Source organism: Gallus gallus, chromosome 4 (genome assembly GCF_016699485.2).
Source record: "Gallus gallus isolate bGalGal1 chromosome 4, bGalGal1.mat.broiler.GRCg7b, whole genome shotgun sequence".
In the NCBI taxonomy this organism is placed as follows: domain Eukaryota; kingdom Metazoa; phylum Chordata; class Aves; order Galliformes; family Phasianidae; genus Gallus; species Gallus gallus.
The window spans coordinates 35,480,490-35,494,947 of NC_052535.1; the positions used below are offsets into that span (position 1 = coordinate 35,480,490).

At 34.5% G+C, this 14,458-nt stretch overlaps 1 protein-coding gene across 5 annotated transcripts in view; it reads left to right on the plus strand.

Moving 5' to 3' along the window:
* The window catches only part of CCSER1 (coiled-coil serine rich protein 1), a 624,313-nt gene that overhangs the window by 342,587 nt on the left and 267,268 nt on the right, over positions 1 to 14,458 (plus strand). For all 5 annotated transcript variants that reach the window (XM_004941036.5, XM_004941035.5, XM_040699150.2 and 2 more), the window contains exon 8: positions 9,093 to 9,176. In XM_004941036.5, the coding sequence (XP_004941093.1) occupies positions 9,093 to 9,176 (84 nt within the window). The remainder of the gene's footprint in view (positions 1 to 9,092; positions 9,177 to 14,458) is intronic.

Genomic DNA, 14,458 nt, shown 5'->3' on the forward strand with positions numbered 1-14,458 from the left:
CATGTCCCTGGTGTGATTGTGAGGATGCACACACTTTGAAGTATTGACTTCCCCAGACGTGACCCCAGCCATTGTGGCAGTACTACTGGCTGTTCTTTTAGCTGCAGCGTATGGAAAAATGTTGTTGACCTAAGACTATTCAAAACTGATTAATATTTTTTCAAGGGCTTTTAAAAATGAAATGAACACTCTAAAATGAGCAGCTATGTTGTTATAAAACCTGAATTTGATTTAATCTTAAAAAGTAGACTAATGTACCACTCATTTACAAAGAAACCGACAGGATTTTTTTGTTTCATGACCATTACTCTTTCCTGTGGTATCCCAGCATTATTAGAGTTCTTGTTTGTTTTATACAGAGGAAAACTTTATGGGCTTTCTTCACCAAATTTACAGAGTGCTCCTAAATGCATTTCCAGTTCATTTTTAGTAAATTAACAGTGTATTATAGGTTGATTCTCCAAGACTTGCATACAAATATTCCTGAAATATTCAGATTTAAAATGTGCTATGTAAAGGCAGCTAAATATTAGGAAAAATAAACTTAATATTTTTTTACTTATACATAAAAGTTTATTTGTAATTGGTTTAATACAGTGATTTTTCTCCATATGTAGTATCTCAAAAAAGAACTGTATTAATGAGTTGATTATGCCAACAAATGTTATCCCTATTGAACGGTACTGTTTTCTGTACTAGCCAAATTCAGTAGGTATTTCTGGTTGGCACTGTATTGCCTCAGTGCTTCTTATTTTTGTAGTTATCCTATGGCAGTAAAACAATCTTCTGATAGCTGGATTTTGTCTTTGTTTAAATTTTTATCATAGAATGACCTGGGTTTAAAAGGACCACAATGATCATCTAGTTTCAACCACTAGTCGCCAACCACTAGACCAGGCTGCCCAGAGCCACATCCAGCCTGGCCTTGAATGCCTCCAGGGATGGGACATCCACCCCTTTATTCTATGTATATGCAAAGCTGATGCTGTAGCTACAAAGAAACTCCCAGAAAATATTGCATTAACTGAGCAAGGCTTTACTCTTGAATGGAAAATAGATTTTGATTTGAGGTTGAGAAGTTATTGATGGTGTAGTTTGTGAAACAGTTGCACTGAATGTATAGTTTAGTTAAAAACTTTTTTTTCCCCTGTGACATCCTACCTTTTACATCAGTACGGAACATTCAGTGTTCTCTTTTAGAAGTGCAAGTATTCTTAGGACCTCTCATAATTATTCATATTTTCCCCCCCCTTTCCCTGAAAGTTCTCTGGAAGAAAAGAAGCTGATGGAGATGTAGCCACACAAAGAGGAAAATACAAGCAAGATATTTTATTGAGAATAAAAAAAATAATTAGTAGCATGAATGGCTTTAATAACCAGTTTAATAGTTTATTAAATAATAAAGACAGATGATTATCCTTCTGATAAGCACACAAATTGAAAATGACTTAATTACCCGGAATATATATGTAAGTGGTCTGGGCTTATGAATAAAAAAAAGTATATACAATTGAGGATTTATTCTTAATGGTAGTTTCAGGGCACTTGATGAAATAAATACAAAGACATTCTTCCCAAACTCTGTTTATTTTGAAGCTTGTTATTTTGATTCTAGGTATGTGAAGAAATGCGTGATTGATTTTTATTTTTTTCTCTTTTCTATAGAAATAGTAGAACTCAACATGTTTTGCATGTATATGACCTCTTAAGAATTACTTGGAGTAACTATTTTAGATGAAATACAAAACACAATAGCAAATGCATTGTAGGAGTGGGTTGTCAACCTGTTGCTTGAGTGCTACATCGAATAAGTGCCCAAAATTGTTTCATTAAAATATTTTTGACATATTGTGTGTAATTGAAAGGAAGTAGAACATGGTGTAGAATTACAGAAGGCTTTATGAGTGTTAAATTACTGTTATTTATCATATTGGAGTCAGATCCTATGAATCTCAGACTCCATTTGATTTTCTGAGGAAGAAATAGGGAACCTGCAAAGGGGCTGGACTAGATGACCTCCAGAGGTGCCTTCCAACCCCTCCAATTCTGGGTGTCTCTTAAATGAAATGTAGAGCTGTTCCTATAGAAACATCATTTAAATGTTGCAGTTGCGTTAAAAGATAGCATACACAATGACAGCTGTTTCTGGTATGACCTTCCAAATGTTACTGGTTTTGTTCCTCCTGAACAACGGGTTTTGCACCTCTTAGTGAGACTGCTGGTGTTGCGACAGGGTGGCTTCTGGGGATCTCTCCAAGTTGTGTTCTGCTTTAAAGTTGTGAATTTACCCTTATCCTTATGCTGTGTTTAAGCATCTGTTGATGGAGCCATGTAAAGTGCGAAGCAGGAGAGTAAGCATGGCCATGGCCTGCTGTGAGTTGTCAAAACTCCAGCCAAGGCTAACTGCCCTGACTCAGAGTGCCAAAACAAAAAATGAGCCAAATAAACAAATTCAGTGTGCTTTATACATGTGAAGGATTTCAGCCTGCCAATTTGCTTGTCTGTCTCTTAGTGGGATTGAAAGGAATTGATATGACAGATGTAAAGTAATACAATGTGTAGAACTAGAGTGAATATAGAAGGGGAAAATAACACTGGAAAGTGATGCTGTATATGTACATAGAAGTCACAGTATAAACACAGTGTGGTGTAAATAGGTATGAGAGGGTCACCTCAAAGATGGACCTGTGACTTCATTTTGAAATACATCTGCAACAGAAAATGTAGTCTCATTGTCTGCATTATGCCAGTCTTAATAATTTTAACATAAACAATGAAAAACAGTTATAAACAGTAAGAAAATTATTAGAGGGAAAAAAAAAATCTGAAATTGCAAACTGCAATATCCAGAAGCTTACTTACATGAGTAATCTCAAATGATGCTCTTCCTGCTGATACAATGGTGTGTGCTGACTTACTATGCATTAACACAAATGAAATCTCACTCTGAAGACAGATCATGGTGCTTCACTACAAATTTAAGGCAAGATCTTCAAAAATATTTGTGTTTTTCAGATGCCAGATGGTGTAAAGGTATTATTAAAGACATCCTGAACCCTGTACATAGTCTAGATATCCACACTGTCAGCATAAAAATCCTGTAGATGTTCAACTAACCTGTATTTTCTTTGAATGTTCTCAATACTTACTCAGAAGTGTATTGATTTTGTTACATGAATCTGCTGCAGAACTTAAAAGAAACTGCAACTGCCATGGAATTTATGTAGCTTTCTGGACCTGGCATTCAATTTTAAAGTTCTTAGTTTGGAGTTATACTTCAGGATTATATTCTTAAGAAACTACATCCTAAATAATTGCTGATCTCTGCATTACCGTAAGCTGATAAACAATCTGCTTAGCATCTGAAATTCAGCACATTTATCAAAGGAGTTTTATAATATTCTAATTTTATGGTGCTATTTTGGCAGCGCATTCATTTTGGTGTAAAGTAAAATTGCAGTAAATTTATCTTCCAGTATACTTGGTTAGTTTTGTTTATAGCTCTTTGTAATTACAGCAAGCACAATAGGCCTGCTTGTTCCTAAGTATGAAGAGGTATAAAATAACTTTTCAAAATGATTATGTTTTTTGGCACTTATGCATAACATGCTGCAGCTGTCTTCACACATGCAGTACAATTTGTCATCCTGTGACCTGATCTGATGAGAAACAGTTTTGCTATTATGTTTAGCACTTTCCCAGATGGACAGGATTAAACTAAAATAGGAAAATACTAGCACTGAGATATACCAATTGCTATCATAAACTGTGATTGAAAATAATGTTACTTAGAAGAGACAAAAATATGATCATTTGAAGAGCATTCTGATGATAATCAGGTACAATAACAATGGTAAATCCATATGAATATAATGTAAATCCTGGATTTTTTTTTTTTTTTTTTTTTTTTTTTAAGGAATATCAGAGGATATAAGTGAAGAAAATACAATTGGCACTTTTCAAAAGTTTTTTTTTTCTTTTTTTTTTTTAAATGAGATATTCCTGGAAGACACTTCATGTGTAGTACAAAATTTATTAAACTGAATAAAATATCTTCAAAACAATAATGTACTCAACTTATGAGCACATGCATGGAGTGTAGGATTCAATTATTTGGAATGATAACTAATGTTTCCATTGCATCCGTGATCTTATTGGACTAGAGTTCTTGATAACATGTTCAGGTATAAACTTTTTTCATGGGAAGATAAGGAGCCAGAGTGTCCAAAGATGCTTATATAATAAATAGAAATGGTAAATGTTACCTAGCTGAATTTTAAATCTGTAGTCACTTAATTGATTCTGGTTTAAATTTAAAAAATACACTCTTTTTCGCTCACACTCACAGAATTATTGTTTGCCTTCTTGACTAATAAATAATGCAGCATCCTACTACTTTTTGTGGTCCTGAAAACTTATAGCTACGTATTTTTTCCTTTGGAATGCCCCATGCCATCCTTATTGAAACAATGCTGGCCTGTACACAGGATGTGATTTTGGAGTGCTCTCCTTTCCTAGTTCTCAATAGTTAATTTCTGGAAGAACTGTACTCATTGTTTTGATAACAGACAGTTGATTTCATTGTATTTTACTTGTGTTACCAATACATTCAGACAAGTAGGTAATTGGAAGTACTCTAACCTTTCTATAGTCTGCTCTACATTTTTCTCTTTTATTCTTGGATGATGTCTGCTTTATTTCTATTTTCAATTTGCATTATAGCAGAAATGTCCTCAAAATATAAGAGAGATATAGAAACTCCAAGCAGCATTTTTTCTTTTTTGTCTTACATTTCCAGAACAAATGACACCTACAGAAATTAGTATTACCAAATCCTAATTTTAGACTGTGCTCAACAAGAAAGAGCTCTCAACTACTTGCAAACCCCATGTGGTAAAGTGTGTTTGTTAGTACTTCTTTTACTAAACATTGACATAAAAATCTGGGAATTGCTAGTGCTTCTCTTTTATTTTATAGTTTTGGGTAACATTTGCGTACACATTGATGTGCCTGTACGTTAAGTTGCAGGGAAGAACCTATGTATAGACTGTTCTTAAGATGCTTGAGTGGCAGATGAAGTCTCCTTTTTGGTGGCAGTGTTTCTGCAGCTAAGATATTTGTGGTTGGGAAACTGAACACATAGCAGGGTTAAGTGATGTTTTCTAGATCAGTGAATGTTTTCCCTTCAGTTTTCAAGAAGCCATCTATACTAGTTTCCTTAATCACGCTTTATATATAGGGATCACTAGCCAGACATGTCATGCCATATAATTTCTTACCATTGAGCCTGTTCCATATTGATAGCTAATAATGAGACAACTCCTTTGTTACCATTTCTGCATTTGTTGTGTGTTCTTGACAATCTAATACACTTAAACTCAGGTATATTTAGAAGGGATATGATGGAGCACAGTTTCTCAGAAATAGTTTATTTTCATACTGCCAACAGCTGTTCTCTGTAATCCACATGATGTCAGAACTAATAATATCCACATAGCCATGTGAAGTGATTTAATCTTCACAAGAGGTAGAATTTGTATTGGACAATGCAGCAGCAGCAGGGGCTGAAGGTGCTGAAACACACTACAGCCATATAGTTGTTCTGAGGTCAATGGGTTGGAGAAGAACCTGTGAATGAATTCATAATTAAAAAAAAACAAACAGTGAATGAATATTTATTTATTTATTTATTTATTTATTGAGAATCTTCACTTCTAGTTGATAACCATTTCTGGGAGGGAAAACTAAGAAATGGGATCTGTCATAGGTCTGAGGGAATTGAATAAAAAGCCTCCTGACGCTGTTCTTGACACTGCAGCCTGTTAACTGAAAAGTACCTAGAAACAAGATTTTAGTTGGTAGTAGTTTTCAAACACACACACAATTGCAGGGATTGGAAGTGACCTACAGCAATGAAGTCCTTATGTCCTGCTAAAGCAGGTTCCCTACAATAGGTCCCACAGGTAGACATCTAGATTGGTCTTGAATATCTCCATAGAAGGAGACCCCACATCCTCTCTGGTTAACTTGTTCCAGTAATCTGTCATCATTACCATAAATAAGTTTTTCTTATGTTCGTATGGAATTTCCATTGTTCTTTGTCCTATCGCTACACACTATCAAGAAGAGCCTGGCCTCATCTGTTCGCCTCCCACCTTCCTTTAGTTATTTATAAATATTAATCAGATCTACCCCCCCCAAAATCTTATTATGTTCCCTCCCACTCTGTCCTCAATTATGCCAGGCATTAAAATGGAGTCAAGTGCATTTCTTTTTACCTAACTGCTAGTTTAATGCTGAAAATTATTTAAGCAAGGGGTAAAAAAAAAAAAAAAAAAAAAAAATAGATATCCTTTTCTCTACAGCTGGCAAGTGCATGAAGAGTATGGGAATTAGCATCTTAAGTATCCCAGCGCAGTGTGTCCCTCAGAAATTGGAGGATATATTTATACTAGACTGCAAATTCTGCCTAGAAGCTGATAATGTTGACTAATGATTTATAAGAATTGTGTCCCACTGCCCAGTATTAATCAGCGTTTCACTGATATGCAGTAAGACAAGGAGAAAATTACCTTAACCTTAGATTTTTCTCTGCAAGTTATAACAATTACAGTTTATATTGTATGAGCAAATTATGATGAGGAATATGGAAATTAGATGCTTAGTGATAGGTCAAGAAGAAGCGGTTTTAAACAAAAGAGAGGAGATTTAGATTAGTCATTAGGAAGACATTCTTTCTCTATGCAGGGGGTGGTGAAGCAGTGGCATAGGCTGCCCAAAGAAGCTGTGGATCCCCCTTCTGGAAATGTTCAGTACCAGGCTGGATGCGGCCAAGAGCAGCTTGATCTGGTGGGAGGCAACCCTTCCCATGGCATGGGGTTTAGAACTGGATGGTCTTTAAGATCACTTCCAGCCCAAGTTGTTCTATGATTTGTATGGATGTCTTCCTCACACAGTAATCCTCATAGAAGGGTCACTCCATTGTGTGGATGTTAAAAATCAAACTGAGTGTATGACTGCATTTTGCCAGGAGAGATGTGCTAGGATTTTGAAGTTTTTGGAAGCTCTGGGAGGCAAAAGATTCTTCGAGTTTTCAGTGGTCCTAGAGGCCTGAATTGCCTTCAATACCATATTTAGTGCTAAAGGTAATCTCAAAAATCTTTCCTTGTGCTTGCTTCATAAAAGCTTTTTTTTTTTTTTTGTAATAGTCTTTTCTTGCTTGGTCATTCTTCTAGTGTATAACCTGTCAATCCATTTTTTAAGTTATAAAGGGGAAAATCAGGAGATAACAAAAAGTAACGTGAAAATCTGCTGAACAAAAAATAATTCAGAATAGTGCAACTAGACGTAGAGGTGCTATAGCTAATGTGGCATCATTTGTAAAGCATTTTTTTTCCAAAAATACTTTGGTTTGATAAATGTATAGTACAGTTCTCAATGTGTTATTTTTGATAAGCAAACATTGTTGATAACTAAATAAATGCTGATAACCTATCGGGTGCTGAGGGCACAGGATTCTGAGATGTATTAGTATTTTATTTTCAGCTATCGTTTGTAGACATTGTATCAGTAGGCAGAACAAAATGCTGCTATAACCACATCACTAAGAAAATTACCCCTGAATTTTTTTTTCTTAAAGGAAAATAGTGCAAATCCTGACTTCTTTTTCAAAATTTGAATTTTTCAGGAGATCAGTGCGTGGTGCTGAAATAATATTTAAGTACAATCATTATCTGTCAGCCAAAAATAGGATGTTATAAAGGGCCAATGTAACTGTAAATATCTTGAGTTTTATATGTGAGTATTTTGTTTCTTCTTCCAATTAGTCCAGTACAGAGCAATGTAATTCCTTTGAAAGGTCATTATTATAAATGATCATTTTACTGAGGAAAATGGACTTCAGTCTCTACATTTGTCTCATTTTTATATTTAGTTTTGCAAGTGCATTAGTACTGTCAGAGTTCAAGCGTATCACACTGGTTATGTGCTTTTGAACCCCTGGTCTAAGCAAATCTCATGCTTTTATATTTGTTATCATCCATTAGCTAGTGATCCACTGTGCTCTTTTTTTAACTAAGGTCAAAACTATGGTGCATATGTATAATTATATTCCCAGTAATATTCTTTATTTTATGGTTTGTTTTTGCTTTGGTTTTGAAAATAGTAATGCTCCAAACTATCACGTCCCAAACCTTGTAAATATATTTCTGTACTAGAAGAATGTAAAGATTCTGTTCTTCATTTATAGTTGTGAGATGAATTTGTTCTTTATTGGCTGGTTAGTTTGTTGTGTTTTTAGTCTTCAGTTCCTCAGTAATTTAATTTGAATTTATTCTATTGGATGTTTACCAGCACAACACACAAAAACTTGGTTGGCATTTCTTCTCCAAAGGTGTTTAGACTTGCATGAGTTCACAGAATTGTCTGGATCTGCATTTACATGGAGCTGTGTTTGGCAACAGCTTGGCTACTAAGTTTATTTTTATGCACAGCAAACTGAGTTAAAATCAATGGTTATATTGCTAAGTGATAACCAGTACCTTTTTTGTTTACTCAGTTAATATCAGAATTGCTGCTGTTGTGAGGGATGTGGGGGTTAAAAAAAAAAAAAAAAAAAAAGCATGAGAAGAGCAGTTTATTTTCCATTGAATATCTGTTTTTTTGTACTATCAAGATCAAGAGCTCTACAATGATTCTAAATTGATATTTCTCAAATGTTCTTTTTCTATGAGAAAGAATATAACATTTCATAGACATACCTTAACTGAAAAAGATGACCCGTTAGGATCTTCAATTTAAAAAGGAAAAAAAAAAAAAAAAAAAAAAAAAAAAGGCTTAGAAAAATCAGAAAATAATGAAATTGACTTCTTTGCAGGGAGCTTTTGACATATCATTGTAATATCTTTGCATGCATTAATTTGTTTATGCTGCAACTTTAGAATGTGTTATTGAAACTACAACACATGACAAAAGAGAATTGAGTTTCATTACTTTAATGTAACAATCTCACACTACGTGAAACAGCCTTTTCAAGTCAAGACCGAAGTAAAAGCATGAAACCTGTTTTAACATCTTTTTTGATATTTTTGTAGGATGGAATAAAAGATGAATGCTCAGTGCTGAAGCTGCAGCTGAAGGAGAGAGATGAACTCATAGCCCAACTTCGTGAGGAACTGGTAAGCAAGAGAAACTGCTTTGAAAAAAAAAGTTTGTTTGCCTAATAATGTCATTCACCAATACCAAAATTCAAGAAATATAGTTTCACGCCCACTGCAGAATAACTAGCCTGAGGCTACATTAAACACTGGCTGTGCACTTCTAGAGACTTGTCAGCCTCTGAACTGGCTACTATCTAGAGGCACTGCTAGTAGAAATTTCCTTCAGAAGATTGTGTTGACAGTTGTCTTACAGTATCAAAGAGACGTTAATCAGTGGCAAAGAAGTAGTACATCACTGTATGCATATGCTAGAAATCTTGAGAGGCCATGTATGTTTCCTGATGAATTGTAAATACTTGTCCCATGAACTGTTTTTCATGTCTACAAGACTGTCCAATGAAAAATGAAGTATTTTTTTTCCATATTAAATAGATGTGGATTTTAATTTAAATGATATAGTAAATGTTCCCATGCTTACCAAACTTTTCCTTGCATGAACTAACAGGGCTTGAATACCACCACTTTAATAAAAGATAGAATACTCACAAGCAGCTGAGTGAGGTAAAATAAGCGATATAGCAATTAAAAATACTAAACATATAGAAATGTATTTTCTTGTGCTTTTAAGACTGAGCTAAATTAATCTTAAAAATCTGTTTTTGACAGAATATGACTAAAACATATGTCTTCATTATTCTTAATTAAACAATGGGGGAATTTCCCTCGTCTCTCAGAACTAGGGAACTTACTCCGAAGAAAAAGCTTATAGGGCCAACATATTCAAGAAGGTGTTCAACATGTACATTGCCACGAAGGAACTTGCAAATGTGCACCAACGATTTTGCATAAGCACCCCACAGGAGTTGGTGTTATTTTGGTAATCAGATCTAGATTTTCTGATCTAGCTCTGGGGTTTTTGTACCTTTGTCTTGCGCCTGCTGGCTAGCACAAAACTCGGGCAGAATGAATTCAGTTCCATCTGTAACCAGAAGGACAGTCTGTAAAGCTGAATGGACAATGTCAGGCTTAGATGAGTAATCAGAAGTTCTAGCCCTGTGGCCATGGCAAAGTTCCACTGCTTCTTTCGTATATATTAAGAAAAAATAATGGTGTTTTACTATCTGCGGAAACAACTAAGTCTGAAGTTGCGTGGAGAAATGTAATGCCACACAGGGATGAAAGATTCCTTTGTTATATTAACATCTGCAAAATAAATACAGGTCATCAATATTCTTTGTTTCGTATTTAGCTACATTAAAAAGTGATGTATTATGTAATTATTATCTAAAATTAAATGACAAAATGGGACACTGGGAACATCAAGCTTCTGCACAGTCTCAGAGCATTAATTTTATATCAGCCTTTCTCGAAACATATGTTATTAACTGGCTGACAACTTTGTCAGTGTAAAATTATCCTGTATTGATACAGTGAGCTGTAGCTCATTTGCTGTTAGTTGTTGTCAAAGTTCATTTGTGTATAAGACAGTTTCAGAAAAAAGATCCATAGGGACTTTAGTTCTTCTATCACCTAATGGCCAGAAAAGTACATCTTTCTGTGGTCATGAAATAAGAATTTCCGTGATTAAAAGTGAATATCATGTGTTTAATCCATGATTAACTGACTTCAGTTTTGATATTTTAGAATTGTATACAAAACAAAACAGAGAGAAAGAGAGAGGATAGAGATGGGAGTTTTGAGACCACATTTAGTCATTTAAAATTGAGTTTTGAAAGGAATCTGTATATCTCATTTACTACTATTGAACTAAATAAAGCATGATGATTCACTAAAATGAAATCCAAGTCTGTTTTTTTATTGGACACAGAAAGATGTATGAAACAGCAAGTGATCAAGTGTCTGCTACTCAGCTCTACTCATCTACGTGTCTATATATTTTTAAAATCAATCTCTTTTTCCAGTGTGATTTGAGCACTTAGACCCACTCTAAGTAGAAAATATTTTCATGGTATTGTGGCAAAAATAACTGAGTGCTGCCTACAGTAACATTTATTCTACTGCTGTCATTGATATGGAAGCATTAACACTGAAAAATGAGTGTTAACATCATTATCCTTTCAACTTTGATGTCCTTGTGTAACTTGAGTCATACGTGTTGTCCCATTGAAATAAAAAATGTAGTGAGGTGGCTTAGCTGAATTCTGAGTAGTTCTGGAGGCAAAGTTAAGTCAGGTGATGAATGCCCATGATAGCTCAGCTCTTAGAGGGTATTTTTTTTCTGCTGTGGAGCTGCCCCTATCAATTTGTTGTTGTTGTTGCTTCTTTATCAAATGTAAAAACAAAAACCTGATCTCTTTCCTTTTAAAAGCTGCCTAGACTAGCTAGTGCTAGCTAACTGAGCTTTATCCTAAGCTGTAAAAGTTAATGCTTTAATTCTAGATACTCAGAATCAGCTAATCAAAAAATAACCAACATTTTTTCTTCTGTTTTTTGCAAATTGTTGTATCTTCAAAACTTAAGTTAAATAATTTGTGTGGGCTTTTTGTTTATGTGTGTAGTCATTTGGTTTGTTTGTTTTTCCTCTAAATATGCATAATCTATTCCTGGAGTGCAGATTGCTGGCAAGCTTGGTTCTTTTCTTTGGTCTGATTTCAATAATGGGCAATTAGCCAGTTGTCTGTAGTTATGAAGGATCGTTATTTTGAGTTATGAAGATCTGAAGTGTAACAGAAAGTGTAAGATGCACTTGAATCCTGTTTATGAACAGTTTATGAAAGGCACTACAGTTAAGTGTAAAAATCACCTCAAAATATGCTTGTGCCAATATAAATGGATTGGTAGGTACAGTTCTGGAATCACAGGTTGTTTTGACAGGCCAAGAGTGATATTTGGAAAAATGAATTAATGAATTCATGATGAATTCAGTTTTTGGAATTGTTAGCAAAAAGAAATTTGTAGGCCTATCTATTTTCAAAACTTTAAAATATGTTTGTCAAATTTTAAATTACTAAGGTAGTTCTTATTTGGAAAGAATTGCCTTTATGCTTATGAAAAAAAAAAGAAGTAACATTCTAGATTCATCTTTACACTGGCTATCCACTTGCTCTAGCCCTGTGGGTCTACAGTATTATTTCATGTTGGCTATTTTATGATGGGCTATTACATACTCATGGATAATTTACATAAGAGCAGACAGTTGTAAGTACTTTTGAATCTTTTTTCTTCGACATATTTAGGAAATATTAGGAGCAGAAAAGGAATAGATTAGGTGTACTTAAACATTATTAAAGTGTCAGGTTTCTTTCCTACTTTTTACAGGAGAATTAATTGTGTATGTTCCAGAAAAGGCTTATCTCTGTGGTAATTACTCCGTGAATCAGTTCCACAAGGCAGACACAAAGTACGAAAGTGGCAATATCCTATGGCACACAATGGGGATTAGCCTCTGGTTCCTCATCTATGTCAGTCTCTTGATGAGAACCTGCCAGTAGGATAACATCTTTAATATTCCTTGGCACTTGAGAAGATGATTCTGCATATTAGTTTAAGCCCTTATCACAAACCATTGTCATATTGTGGTGCTTGGCATAGATAAATGATTATGTCATCAGCGTAGAATTGAATAGACTTCGTAGTCTGGCTGAAATGCTGCTCTCCCAGTATTTCATAAAAATGACGTTTCAGAAAAGAGCAAATCTGAAATACAGAAATTTCCCAAGTCTCTCTGAGACACAATGCTGAAGCTTACTGTTCTTTAGTAGCAATGCACCACATGTGCTTGTCTTCAGCATGTGTCATTCATAGAATGATGGTTTTGAAACATGTAGCACTTTTCTGACAGATCTTTAAGTAAAAGGAGCCAAATATGACCTGACTTGACTCTGAAATCTCTGAAAACTTAAGCTTTTGATTTGTATAGGACAAAATGTAGATCTTAGTTCTTTATTTTTTTAACCAATTTTCATTAATCAGCTTTTAACTCCAAGGAAAATATCAAGATAAATCAAAACATGTAGCTACAGATAAATTTTAGGACAAATAGAAATGACAGCTTCTTGGAAACATGGTGGAAAGGAAAACTTTCTGTGTTGCACTCAATCACTGTTGTATATTGCATGGGCTGGAAAGACAGTGTTACATACTTGTGACTTTTTCTCTTTGGATTTTTACAAATTCAAATTTCACTTTAAATAAATGGTGAATTTTAGATTATAATTCCTATGTAGTGTTTGTCCTGTATAATGGTTGTGTCACAGTCCAGTGATCTTTAAACTCTGTGGAATCCTCACCTGAGGAACCAAATGGGGGTAGTCCTCACAAAAGGAGCTGTGGTGGTGCAAGACTGGGTTTGTACCAGTGCTCACTGGGTAACTGAGGTAAAGGAAGATCTACATTGTTATAAATGCTAGGAATGAAGGACGTGAAGAAGGCAGCTAAACTGCAAGTGTGATTTTTGTATAGTTTTGATTACTTAATTGCCTTGACTTTTTTTTGTTTTTTAATCTATGTGAAAGGCAGATTACAAGTATCATGTGGTGGCACACACCCGTGCTGTCTATACTATTCAGTCTGCTTCTTGGTAGTTACTTTCCACTACAGAATAACTAACATTTTGTTTCCTGAGCTGCCAAATGTGGAAATTTGCTTAAAATATTTTTCCTGATACATTCTCAAAACATTACTTTGTTTTATAAGATATAACTTTCTCTTGGTATCATGTATTGACATACTATTGAGTTATATATATATTTATAAAAGAATGAGGAGAGAGGTAATGTTGCTTAAAAACAAATACACATATGCTGGAAAGCTTGTTTTGCTTCTTAAGATCAGCAGTTTAATTTGTATGTTAACAGTTTCAGTATGTTGCTGAAGGCATCTGTGTGACATATTTTTACTGCAGTCATCTGATATGGATGAGTTTGAGACTAACAAACACTTTATCTTCAGTGCTGTACAATAATGCTTAATGAATCAACCGATACTGCTGTTCCTTCCAATAATTAATTTTCTGTTCGAGGAAATATTTTTGCTTTTGAAGATGTAAGGGTGGATGTCTGTGCAAATCCACTAGAGACCTACTATAAGAAAAATGTTTTGCTTCTCTTTCAATTATAAATTGTCTTCTACAATTTATAGGTAATACTTCACACAGTTTTCCTTGCTGTACGAAGCATGATTCATAGAAATGTCTAAACATACTTATTGACATAGCAAACATCAGAAATGAAGAGTCCTTGGTGCTTTAATAGCAAACTTTTCATTTTTGTTTATGTTCTAGGGAAGTCCTGTAAGGGAACTCTACTGTTTTTGTCCACAATTTCTGTAGAATTTTTTGA